General features: G+C 40.7%; 1 protein-coding gene across 1 annotated transcript in view; it reads right to left on the bottom strand.

Annotated features, from left to right (window-relative positions):
- The window catches only part of clptm1l (CLPTM1 like), a 32,471-nt gene that overhangs the window by 8,541 nt on the left and 11,369 nt on the right, over positions 1-12,561 (bottom strand). Inside the window, exons 4-10 of the mRNA XM_078419184.1 lie at positions 12,259-12,401; positions 9,610-9,688; positions 8,958-9,075; positions 6,982-7,076; positions 4,875-4,959; positions 3,054-3,157; positions 2,853-2,918 (exon numbers count right to left, since the gene is read on the bottom strand). Of these exons, the coding sequence (XP_078275310.1) occupies positions 2,853-2,918; positions 3,054-3,157; positions 4,875-4,959; positions 6,982-7,076; positions 8,958-9,075; positions 9,610-9,688; positions 12,259-12,401 (690 nt within the window). The remainder of the gene's footprint in view (positions 1-2,852; positions 2,919-3,053; positions 3,158-4,874; positions 4,960-6,981; positions 7,077-8,957; positions 9,076-9,609; positions 9,689-12,258; positions 12,402-12,561) is intronic.

Below are 12,561 nucleotides of genomic sequence, written 5' to 3'. Positions count from 1 at the left end.
CAATGCAGAATTGGTTAGGATAAGAATTGGAAAGTTAGGAAAACATTATTCTGGCAAACCACCACCCTCTTTCCCATTTTCAATCTGCGTTCCATCTCCACCCCATTTCAGCTCTAACCACCCCTCAATTTCTAATATATCCCATCTTTACTTTTTTCTTTCACGGTTTCCCACCTTCTGTCATAGATGGGTCCCGCACACATATCTCCCATGTCCCATAGTTCTGCTCTCGCTCTCCCCAGACAGAAATGAATGTTCCACTGGTCCTCGCCTTTCACCCAACAAGCTTCGGCAACCAACATATCATCCTCCGACATTTCAGTCACTTCCAGTGATCCCACCACTAGTCTCATCTTCCCATCTCCACCCTTAGCAGAGACCGCTCCCTCCGCAACATCTTGGTTCACTTATCCCTTCCCACCAATACCACTCCCACCCCAGGTACTTTTCCCTGCTACTGCAAGAGGCAAGAGATGCAACACCTGTCCCTATACCTCCACCCTCGCCTCCATCCAGGGACCCCAGCAGTCCTTCAGGTGAGATTGAGGTTCACATGCACCTCATCTAACCAAATCTACTACACCCGAGTTCCCGATGTGGCCTTCTGCACGGCAGAAGCCCCTGGCAGGGTGCGTGGCAGAATAAAATAATTTCACGGTGCGTTTGCACGTGTGACAATAAAGAAGCCTTGAACCATTGGTTCCCTCTGCTCACATGATATCATGATTAACTGAAGCCATCAACATCACCTCTGCAACAAAAAAAAACTTCCTGGTGACCTTTCTTTGAAAATTACCACTTGACAATCTATCTTGCTTTATTAACATCTAAGCACATCAGATCTGTGAGCAACTTTCCCCCACTTCCCTATGCAGTAAATCCTCATATCACAAACGTCTTTATAACGGATTTCAGTTAGAGCGGAATATCACTTTAAGAACATAGGCTGCTAGTTACACTGTGGAGGTCATATAAATTGTCAAGTCGTTGCTTCCATCGACACTTAACTCTATTAAACAATGTAACAAACAGCCCGTAATATTTTTAGCTTGCAGTAACAAAAATATTTTTTTAGCTGTTGAAAAGAACTTTATACACTCAGCAGGTTAGTCTTTGGAAGGAGAAACAGAGTTAACGTTTAAGGTCGATGTCCTTTCACCATGAACTCCATGTGGAGGGAGCCTCATTTAGAGTTTCCTTACCACGCCACATTGCCACCCAAACGCCCGTGACTACCGATTTGTTCTCAATCTCGGACTGCGTAAATGCAAGTGCTGTTCCCTAGCTGCAGTAGGCAAGGTGGGCCACTGCGCTCCATGTGGTGAGGGTGGTTCCACTGCGCTCTCAGTGATGGGGTTCCAAGATTCTGACCCAGTGCTCGGACAGTGATGTCAATGAGGGGAAAAAACCAACCCTTGCTTGGTTACAGTGGACAATCAGCAACAAAGGATACAGCCCCCCCCCCCCTCCCCAATGGTCCATTAAAACAAAGGTTTACTGTATGAAGTTTTCAAATCTAAATTCCCAAGCCTGCTTTAGCATCAAAGCAATCCAAATCAAAGTCATGATGCAGCTTCACAGGACTTTGGTTACGCTGCATTTGGAGCACTGGATAAAGTTCCGGTTGCTCCATTACAGAAAAGATGCAGAGGCTTTGAGGGGGTGCCGATGAGGTTCACTGAAATGCTCCCTGGATAAGAGGTTATTAGCGAAAAGGTTGAACAGACTTGATTTTCTTTCTCCAGATCAGTGGTAGTTGAGGGGAGACCTGATAGAAGTATATAAAATTACAAGAGGCATAGATAGGGTAGACAGTCAGAACTTGTTTTTCTTCAGGTTGGAAAGGTCAAAGATCAGAGGGCATAGCTTTAACGTGAAAGGGGAACAGTTTAAAGGAAATGCACAGGGCAATTTTTGAAAATAAACACAGAGTATGATGGGTACCTGGAATGGGCTGACAGAGATGTTGGTGGAGGCAGATAATAGTGGCATTTAAGAGGCTTTATGTCATAAGGAATAGCAGTAGAATTAGGCCGTTCGGCCCAACAAGTCTACTCTGTCATTCAATCATGGCTGATCTATCTCTCCCTCTTAACCCACTCTCCTGCCTTGTCCCCATAACCTCTGACACCTGTACTAATCAAGAATCTATCTCTGCTTTGAAATAGGCACATGTTCAGCAAAGTCATTGTGGGGTGAAGGGCCAGTTCCTGTGTTGTAGTTTCCTAAATGCTATGTCAACAAATGACTGAAGCATCAGTAAATACAGAAGAGTGCGAAAGGAGAATCCAGAGCAAGGTTTTTTTTTTCATGCAGAAAATGGTTTATGATCTGAACTCACCTGCGGTCTCAGAATTACAGGATTTTCAAAAGTGAACTGAATAAAGACGAGGGAAAGTAATTTGAAGGGCCAGAGTGTATGACTAGACTACCACTCCAGTCCATGCTGTCATGGACATTTAGGTCTGCGCTTCAGTGGGTGGACAGAACAATTTGCACACTTTTCAATTTGCAAACTTTTCACAACTTGCTACAGGATAACCAGGCATTGAACACCTGGCTTTGTTGTTCTAACCCAATTCCACAACTAATAGTTAATTATGTATTCGAGGTAAGATACAAAATCAATTGGCCACAACAAGTTTTTGTTTTAAAACAAGAAAAATGTCAAGAACCATGTCCTTCTGCATGGATTCATTCAGGTTGAATACCTAACTATAACATGTAAAGGATTTAGCTAACCTCGCAATTTAAGCACTTGCTCATGTAACTGTTTCAATGTTAATGATTATAATTAAAGCATTGTTCATTGCATAATTAAATATGCATTCCAATTTCTTGCTATACTTCACCTGAAATACTGGCTTTAAACCTTGACACCGCACAGTCATTTTGAAGGCTTTCTTAACTTTCCAGACCTGCAGTGCAGACAAACAGATTCATTTAATTTATACGCATACAGAGAAACGTATCAGTGCAAAATGAAATTAAAATATTTTGAGTTATTTAATGTTGACAGGGATCTCATCCGTAATTGCAGATTTTGATATTACCTCAATGATAGCACCTACTCCAGCTGGAATGAGTACTAATAAACTGGTCTGTTCATCCAAAAGGAAAAAAAATACCACTATAGTACTAAAGCATCGCCAAAGCACTGCAAGGAAATAAAAAGTTATTACTTCAAATTGAATTCCTTGCCATCATGAACAGGTCAAATGCTGCACTTTGTATCATCCCCTTTGCTCTCTCTATTGTACTCGAGTTTATCTTGATTGTATTTATGTATAGTATTATCTGATCCATTTGGATACCATGCAAAACAAAGCTATTCAATGCACCTTAGTAATTAAAAACTGTCTTACTAACCCGAATGAGTTTTTTGAGAAGGTCAAGTCAAGTCAAGTCAATTTTATTTGTATAGCACATTTAAACACAACCCACGTTGACCAAAGTGCTGTACATCAGTTCAGGTACTAATAAACTAACAACTAAATGGCACATAAACATAACAGCATATACATAAACAGTTCACAGCGCCCCCTCAGAGGGCATCAAACGCTAGGGAGTATAAATAAGTTTTGAGCCTGGACTTAAAGGAGTCGATGGAGGGGGCAGTTCTGATGGGGAGAGGGATGCTGTTCCACAGTCTTGGAGCTGCAACCGCAAAAGCGCGGTCATCCCTGTGACAAAGGAGATTAATGAAGGTAGAGTGGTGGATGTTGTATACATGGATTTTAGTAAGACTTTTGATAAGGTCCCCATATGGATTCAGAAATAGCTTATTCATAGAAGACAGAGGTTTATAGTGGAAGAAGATCGTCTGGCAGGTCTGGTGAGTAAGTTTGCTGACGACACCAATATATAGTATACAGTTATACTATAAGTATACAGTTAACGGTAAGACCCATAACACATTGATATGCAGAGGGAACTTGAAGTCCAAGTTCATTGCTCACTGAAGGTGACAGCACAAGTACAGAGGGTAGTAAATAAAGCATATGGTATCTTTGCCTTCACTGCTGGGGGAATTGCGTACAAGAGCTAGGAACCCGTAAGGCAGTTCTAAAAGACTTTGGTTAGACCGCATTTGGAGTATTGCGTGCAATTCTGCTCGTCCCATTACAGGAAGGCTGTGGTGCCTTTGGAGAGGGTGCATAGGAGGTTTACCAGAATACTGTCTACTGTCTATATTAGAGGATTTCAGCTACAAGGTTGGGTAAACTTGGATAGTTTTCTCTGGAACGTTTGAGATTGAGGGGAGACTTGATAGAAGTGTTTAAAATTATGGGGGGCAATAGTAACAGTAGATAGTCAGAACCCTTTTCCCCAGGGTGGAAATGTCCAACACTAGAGGACAAAGCCATAAGGTGAGAGGAGGAAAGTACAGGTAAAGTTTAATGGAAGATAGGGACCCTTCTTCAGACCTGAAATGTCACCTCGACCCGAAATGTCACCCATTCCTTCTATCTAGAGATGTTGCCTGTCCCGCTGAGTTACTCCAGCTTTTTGTGTCTATCTTTGGTGTAAAGCAGCATCTGCATTTCCTACCTACACAAAGTTTAATTTGCCTGGAATGCATTGCCAGGGCTGGTGCGAGAGGCATATATGATAGTGGCGTTTAAGAGGCTTTTAGATAGGCACATAGAAGTGCAAGGAATTGAGGGACATGGGTCAGGCTGTTATAAATAAGGAATGTACCTGTTTATACTTAATTCTTTTTAACATTGTATCAGGTGTAATGTTTAAAAATAGTTGGCTTTAAAGACAACAAGCACTTTAGAATACAGTTGATAATCCTTCCTGACGTCGTAATGATTTGCTGATATCACAGTATTTGTCTAAGAAGTCATTGAATTATCTTTAATGCTTACCTGCTTTTGTTGACATGCCAACCATGTTTTTCTTTCGCCTCCAAAAGGTAATATCATTTTTAAAAGCCAAGAAATCAAATAGGAGCTGCAAACAAAAAAATCAAATATTTTGTGTAACCAATACAATAATTTAGTCATGGAGTCAGAATTATACAGCACAGAAATGAGCCCTGTGGTCTACTATCATGATAACCCGTTTACCCATCCACACTAGTATTAATTAATTTGTAGTATCTATATAATTCTGTGCCAAATATGTCAAGTGTAGTGATTGCATCAGACTCCACCACTTCCTATGACGGAGACTTCCAGGTATCAACTCTGCACATGAAACAAAACTTTCCCTCAAATCGCCTTTAAAACTCCTTTCCCTCACCTTAAACCGATGCCCTCTTATTTTAATACCCCTACTACAGGAAAAGCGATTTTGATTATCTGGTCAATCTGTCTCTGATAATCTTATATATTTCTATCAGGTCACCCCTTCGTTTCCTTCACTCCAACAAAAGAAAACCCAGGGTAGACACATGCTGGAGTAACTCCAGCATTTTGTATCTTCCTTCGATTTAAACCAGCATCTGCAGTTCTTTCCTACAAACGAAAACCCAGCCTGTCCAATCTCTCCCTATAAGTAAAGCCATGCAATCCAATAACATCCTGGCAAATCTCTTCCACACGCTCTCCAGTCCAACTTTTCCCTTTCTATAATCTAGCAACCAAAGCTGCACATGATACTCCAAGTATTTTAACCAGATTTTATAAAGTTGCACATGACATATCAACTTTTCTATTTCTATGCTCCGAACTATGAAGGGAAGCCTGTCATATGACTTCTTCACACGGTGCTGCCATTTTAGGGATCTATGTGATGAATCCTAAGGTCCTCGGTTCATTAACATTGCCAAACACCCTACTATTTATTGTAAACGCCCACCCCTGATTGACTTCCCATAATGAACCACATTATACTTGTCAGGATTAAATTCATTCTGCCAGCACTCCATCTGATCTATATCCTCCCGTGACCTTAGAGAAATTTCCTTGCTATCCACAAAACCACTAACTTTCATGTCATCTGTAAACTTGCTAATCATGCCCCCTACATTTACATCCTAGACGTTAATACATATCACAAGGGTCATGGAGACATACAGCAAGGACCAACTCCAAGCTAACTTTCGTATCTATCTATTTTCATTCCATTCATCCGTATCAGGTTTGAGCCTTCAATGCCTTAGTGATTCAAGCGTTTGTCTGGATGCTGCTTAAATGCAATCTCTACCGCCTCCTCCAGCAGTGCATTCATGATTCCAACCATTATGTGCGAGGGGAAGAACATCCCTCAGATCTCCTCTAGACCTTCTACCTCTCACCTTAAGTCTATGCTCTCTTGCCTCAAACACCTCTACAATTGGAAAAATATTTTTATGCTTACCCTATCTTCTTCATATTTTGTACATCTGTCAGGTCACACAATTACAGCAGGCTCCTGACCCACTGGGCAAATGGGCTGAGGAATGGCTAATGCAGATAAGTGCAAGATGGTGCATTTTGTGATTTCAAAACAGGGCAGGATCTTCATAGTGAATAGTAAAGCTTTGGAAGTTGTTGTAAAGCAGAGGGATCTAGCAGTGCATGTGCATAGTTCCCTGAAAATGGTGTTGCTGATAGGGTACACCGGCCTTCATTAGCAGTTTATTCAGGAAATTGGGACATGATGGAGCAGGCGTGCAAAACGTTAGTGAGGCCACATTTGAGTACCGAGTTCAGGTTTGGTCACCCTGCTATATGAAGGAGTGTAAGAAAATAACTGCAGATGCTGGTACAAATAGAAGGTATTTATTCACAAAATGCTGGAGTAACTCAGAAATAATTCCATTGTTCCATTGCTGATACATATGACAATTAACACTCTTGAGCAATGTTTCATAAAACTGTAACATGAACATTAATATCCCAGCTCTAATATTCCATGCCACAGCCAATAAATTATGGATTAAATTAGACACATATTATATTTTTAAAAATACAACAATGCAAGCATATTAAAGTCCAGTCCAAAACAGTCCCCCGATAGAATAAAGATTGTATATTATCGATAACTTACATGGAATGCTGCAACAAAGAATGTTAAAGCCAAGAAGTAGAGATTAGTATCCACAAAGATTCCTTTTACTTCATCAACATCTTTTTCAGTGAAACCTATAATGTGCAAAATTAGAAAGGTAAAGAAAATTTAAAATGCAGATAAACCAACTTTGAGCGAGGTTCCTTTCTATAAAGATACTGCTGACAACAATAAAATCATTACTTGCAATTCAAAATTCAAAAAGTTAGGATAATTACAGCACAAATAGAATAATTGAATAGCTGGGTCTTCTGCACTTCACTGATTGGAATGTGTTCAGGGAAGCAACCACAAGCCCCAATGAGCATACAGACCTGTAACATCATATGTCAGCTTTTGTGAGGATAGTTGCATTCCCGCTAGGACCCGAATCTGCTTCAACAATGACAAGCTCTGGTTTACAGCAGAACTCAGACAGCTCCGCCAGTCTAAAGATGAGGCTTACAGGAGCAGGGATGCAGGCCAAGTACAAGCTAAGAGGAGGAATCAGAGCTGCCAAGGATAGGTACTTTGAGAAGTGGAGGAGCAAGTTCTCAGCTAATGATTCATCTTCAGTGTGGAAAGGCTTGCAAAAAATCACCAGCTACAAGTCCTGCTCCTTGGACAATCATCAGCTGACCAACGACCTGAACGAGTTCTACTGCAGGTAAAACAGAAACTGGTACCCCCCCAACAACAACACCACTTCACACCTATTCACAGCCTGACTCCAGTCTGCAAAGACTGGACCCTTCCTAACCCACTCCTCCCCAATCACCACTTCACACCTACTTACAGCCTGACTCCAATCTGCAAAGACTGGGCCCTCGTCCACTACCCACCCCCTCCAGGCCTGCACTTCATCCTCCAGCACCTATGCAAGGATTTTGTTTGTGGATTTTAGCTCTGCATTCAACATCATTGTACAAGAGCTACTACACTCCAAACTCTCCCAGTTGACTGTGACTGAACCCCTCTGTCAGTGGATCATCAACTTCCTGACAGACAGGAAGCAGCATGTGAGGCTGGTAAAGCACATCTCGGGCCCCCTAACCTTCAGCATAGGAGCATGTTTAAACTATAATGTTTTACATGTTTAAACTATAATGTTTTATTCTTAATGTTTTATGTTTTAGTCTTAATTGTTTATTGTATGGCATGTTGTAATATAGCAAGCAAAGCACCAAGGCAAATTCCTTGTATGTGTACATACTTGGCCAATAAAATGTATTCAATTCACATCAATTCTTTACATGGCTTTGCACAGGGATTTGCTGTATCAGATGAGGAAGTGGTTCCCAGTTAAATTACTACAATTATTTCCCAAGACATCAAAACTAAAAGTGAATTTGTCATTTTTAATATTCCATATTTATAATGAATGAAAATCAAAATACATTAGCTTTCTTTTTCCAGTGATGCTGTCTGACCTGCTGATTGTACCCAGCATTTTCTATTTTATTTCATGTTCACATTTGGTTGTCATTCATATCCAATTAAGTATTGCATTAACTTACTATTAATCATGAGTAAACTAAGATCATCTCTGAAAACTGCTGAACTCAGGATGTCAATTTTTCACCAGGAACACATGGCAATGTAAGTATAATTGAAATAGTACATACTGCAATCAACAGTGCTGCAAAAGCACCTCAAACACAGAAAAAAAATATTGTCACGTGAAAAGCATTACTTTTAAACATTGAGATAATTTCAACCCAGGTCCTAAATTGTCGAACTTATAGCAAAAATCAAAGTTGCAGTACAATATGGAAATGTAATACTAATAGGTAAGGATGCAACAATCTACCTTAACATTAGACATAGTTTTACTCTGTGAAAGTAGGTTATGCAAAATTTACATATATTTACACAAGCAACCAAAATGGAAGAGTTCAATTTTCTGGGACCTGCAACTCTCTCACAAGACTACGACTAGATTAAGAACTAATAACTTTCAAGTGCGCACAGCTTACCAAACTGTTGCAATGAATAGACAGCCTCTTGCATGTGTGTCCAAAACCGCAGCTTTCCGAGTGATATAGCATCATAGCAGATAGTAAGAGGTAATGTAACTGATGTACCATTTATAATCTGCAAGGAAAGGTTTCTAAATATTAGATTTTAGAAAGAATATTGAACTGGTTGTTACAAAGCCGTTGAAATTATTACAGGACCTAGTTCAACAAGCCTGTAATTTTGCACTTAAATTAAAATGTACAGCCATTCAATTCAGGACAATTTCACAAAATGGACTGTACACAATACAGCAGAATAAAGATGAATCTAATTATCACTTCATTCAATTCACTCATTATCATTATTAGTTATAATTCAATGGGCTTCTCGACAGCCAAATAATATAGGTGGTTATAACTCGTTTACCTTGAGGTTTGGCATTCATGTGCACAGAGTGAATTAAATAGATGTGGGTTCATTCGTGGAAATATTTTGGGCAGTAATGAGGAACATAAGAGTTTGGCACCAAATTGGCAAACTTATCTTCACTAATACACAAAATACACTATATAATACACATATACTCTATATCGCCCAGTCAATGAAGTAAAGGACAGAAAATGAATTACTGTAACTTGGGGGCTTTAAGGTAGAAAAAAAGTGACTCACTTTCAAATCTCTCACTCGGTTGCTTAGCTCGTCAACAAACAGTATTGGAAGGTACTGCACAGTCTTTCCAAGCTGCATCCTAAAATATCAATTGCAAATGAAGCATTAGAAAATAGCACATTAATAATATAAATTTGATCTGTTTTTAAAACACTACTATTCAGCACATGTCTTCTCCCAATTCTTCTTTATGTAGTACAGGTCTACCACTGATTTTCCAGCAACTGATTTTCCTCTGCGGCTGGAGCCCTGGAACACCGGCCCAACCAGAATGACAGATCCCCTCCCATAACCGACTTCCACGGCAGGCTTTGCAGGCCTATATCTCGGCTCTTCGGCTGCCCTGGCACTCCGTTCTGATACCGCTGGACTCCTCTCAGAGGCCGTGACCTCTGTTGGTCCGGCAAAACGGATAATCCAGAAAAGATCCGAAACCAAGGATGCTGGAAAATCAGTGGTGGACCTGCACAACACTTAACAATTTTGTCTATCTTGTGGCTGACCAAGCTTGGTCAAACCAGCAAACTCGCATGCGGGACAATGCAAAACTGTGACACATCAATCGCCCAACATTGTTGTACACAATGGTAGATTTCAGCTAGTACGTCACTTCTTAATCACTACCATCGGTTGTATACTATTAGACCAGCAGGGCAGATCCACATGGTGGCTCAGTAATTTATTTTAAAATATCATTAGGTATCACAAAATGCTGGAGTAACTCAGCAGGTCAGGTAGCATCTAGGAGAGAGAGAATGGGTGACGTTTTGGGTCGAGACCCTTCTTCAGTCTGATTATATCATAAAGTAGGGCCTAAAATCATCAGTCCTTGTGCATGATATCTCAAGACATCAGATCAAAAACAAAGATTTATCACCTGCCAGCCTTCCTCAGCTGACCATTGACCAGTGAACTGCCGGAGAGGTCGGTGCTGGGCCCACCGTTGTTATATACATTAACAATATGGATGACCAATGCAGTTGACACTATTGGTAAATTCACAGGTTATACCAAAATTGGTGGGATAATGGACAATGAGGAAGGATATCGAAGATTACTACAAGAGATATCCGAGTTCACTACAGGATCTAGATCAGTTGGGAAGGTGTGTCTAGGAGTGGCAAATGGAATTGAACTTTGAGAAGTGTGAGGTGTTGCACTTTGGTATTTCAACACAGGTCAGAACTTATACAATAAATGGTTGTCCCATGGAGTGTGTTGCAGAACAGAGATCTGGGAGAATGGGTGCATAGTTCCCAAAAATTGGCGAGTCAATTGAATTGTGTGGTGAAAGTGGCATTTGGCAGCTTGCTTACATTGAGAATGGTATTGAATACCAAACATTGGGACATCATGATGCAGCTGCACAAGCTGTTGGCAAGAACACACTTGTAATATTGTATGCAATACCGGTTGCCCAGCTATAGGAAAGTTGTCATTAAGTTGGAAAAGAGATTCAGGATATTACCTGAACATGCAGGTTTGAGTTCTAGGGAGAAGTTGGATAAACTGGGACTTTACTTTAGAACATAGGAGGCTATGTTCTAAAGGTGTAGAGGTGTACAAGATCATGAGGAACAGGGATAAAGTGAATGCTCACAATCTTTTCCCACAGTAGAGGATTCTAAAACCAGAAAACTAGGACAGCACAATGGCATAGCAGTAGAGTTGCTGCCTCACAGCACCAGATGCCCAGGTTCAATCATGACTCCGAGTACTGTCTGGACGAAGTTTGTACATACTCCCCGTGACCACATAAGTTTTCTCCGAGTGCTCCGGTTTCCTCCCACATACAGAAGACAAGCAGGTTTGTAAGTTAATGGGCTTCTGTATAGGTGATAACAAGTGTATGGGTGATTGCTGGTCGCCGGGGACACAGTGGGCCAAAGGGGATGTGTCCACTCTGCATAACTAAATTCTGCTCTACAACACACCTGCTCCTGTGATATACCTGCCATTTACTGTGAAAGCTCTGCCCTGGTTAGACTTCCCCAAAATATATCGCCTCACATTTATCCGCACCCTTTCCAGCTTATACAGATATGGATAGGAAAGGCTTAGATTATACGACAATTGCAGGCAAATGAGTCTAGCCCCGTACGTCAACTTGGTCAACATAGAAAAAAATTGCCATAAAGCCTATTTCCATTCTGCATAGCTTTATGACTCTACGATGACACAACATTGCATACTAAAAAATGTGCCGAAGAGCAACTTAGAGCAGCATTGGTACAAAATTTGCATCAAATGGGAGCACTTACCAACCTCTATAAACAAGAACAGCCGAATGGTTACACTATCCTTGAAGTTGTCTTTTTATCTGAAGGTCAATGCTGCCAGGCATTACTAGATACTGCCTACTTCCAATTAGACAAACTCTTTTACACAACAATCTGTTCCAAGAAGCTTCACAGGAGCATTATCAAACAAAGGATACTGGAGCTATGCCATGCTTAAAGAGTTGGCTAAAATCTGTCTAACGAAGGGTCTTGACATGTAACAAATACCTATACACGTTGTGCAGGGATGCTGCCTGACCTGCTGAGTTACTCCAACACTTACATTTTACTCGACTCACCAAATGGATAAGTATAAAATTAGCAATACTCAGCAATGATTGCAATGTTTAGTTTTCCAATTTAAACTTACAGCTTTAAATATCTGTGCACATCAGCAGGAATTGCTGAGCCATCAAAAGTGAAGTTGTCTGCCATGATATTGATGGTGAGTCGAGATCTCCAGTGTGCTACAGGCTGGTCAGGAACTTTAGTTTCAGCACGAGTCACTGCTTCCTGGTTTAATGAAGAAAGCAAAAACATTGTTAGTCTTGGTCATTGAATCCCACAATAATATTCATTAATATAGGCTACAGTAGCGCAATGATAGCGTTGCTGCCTTACAACACCTGAGACCAAGGTTCAATCCTGACTATGGGGGGTGTCAGTACAGAGT

The sequence above is a fragment of the Rhinoraja longicauda genome, chromosome 2 (genome assembly GCF_053455715.1).
Source record: "Rhinoraja longicauda isolate Sanriku21f chromosome 2, sRhiLon1.1, whole genome shotgun sequence".
Classification (NCBI taxonomy): domain Eukaryota; kingdom Metazoa; phylum Chordata; class Chondrichthyes; order Rajiformes; family Arhynchobatidae; genus Rhinoraja; species Rhinoraja longicauda.
Note: the sequence above shows the minus strand (reverse complement) of the source record. Positions and strands in the feature narration are given on the sequence as shown.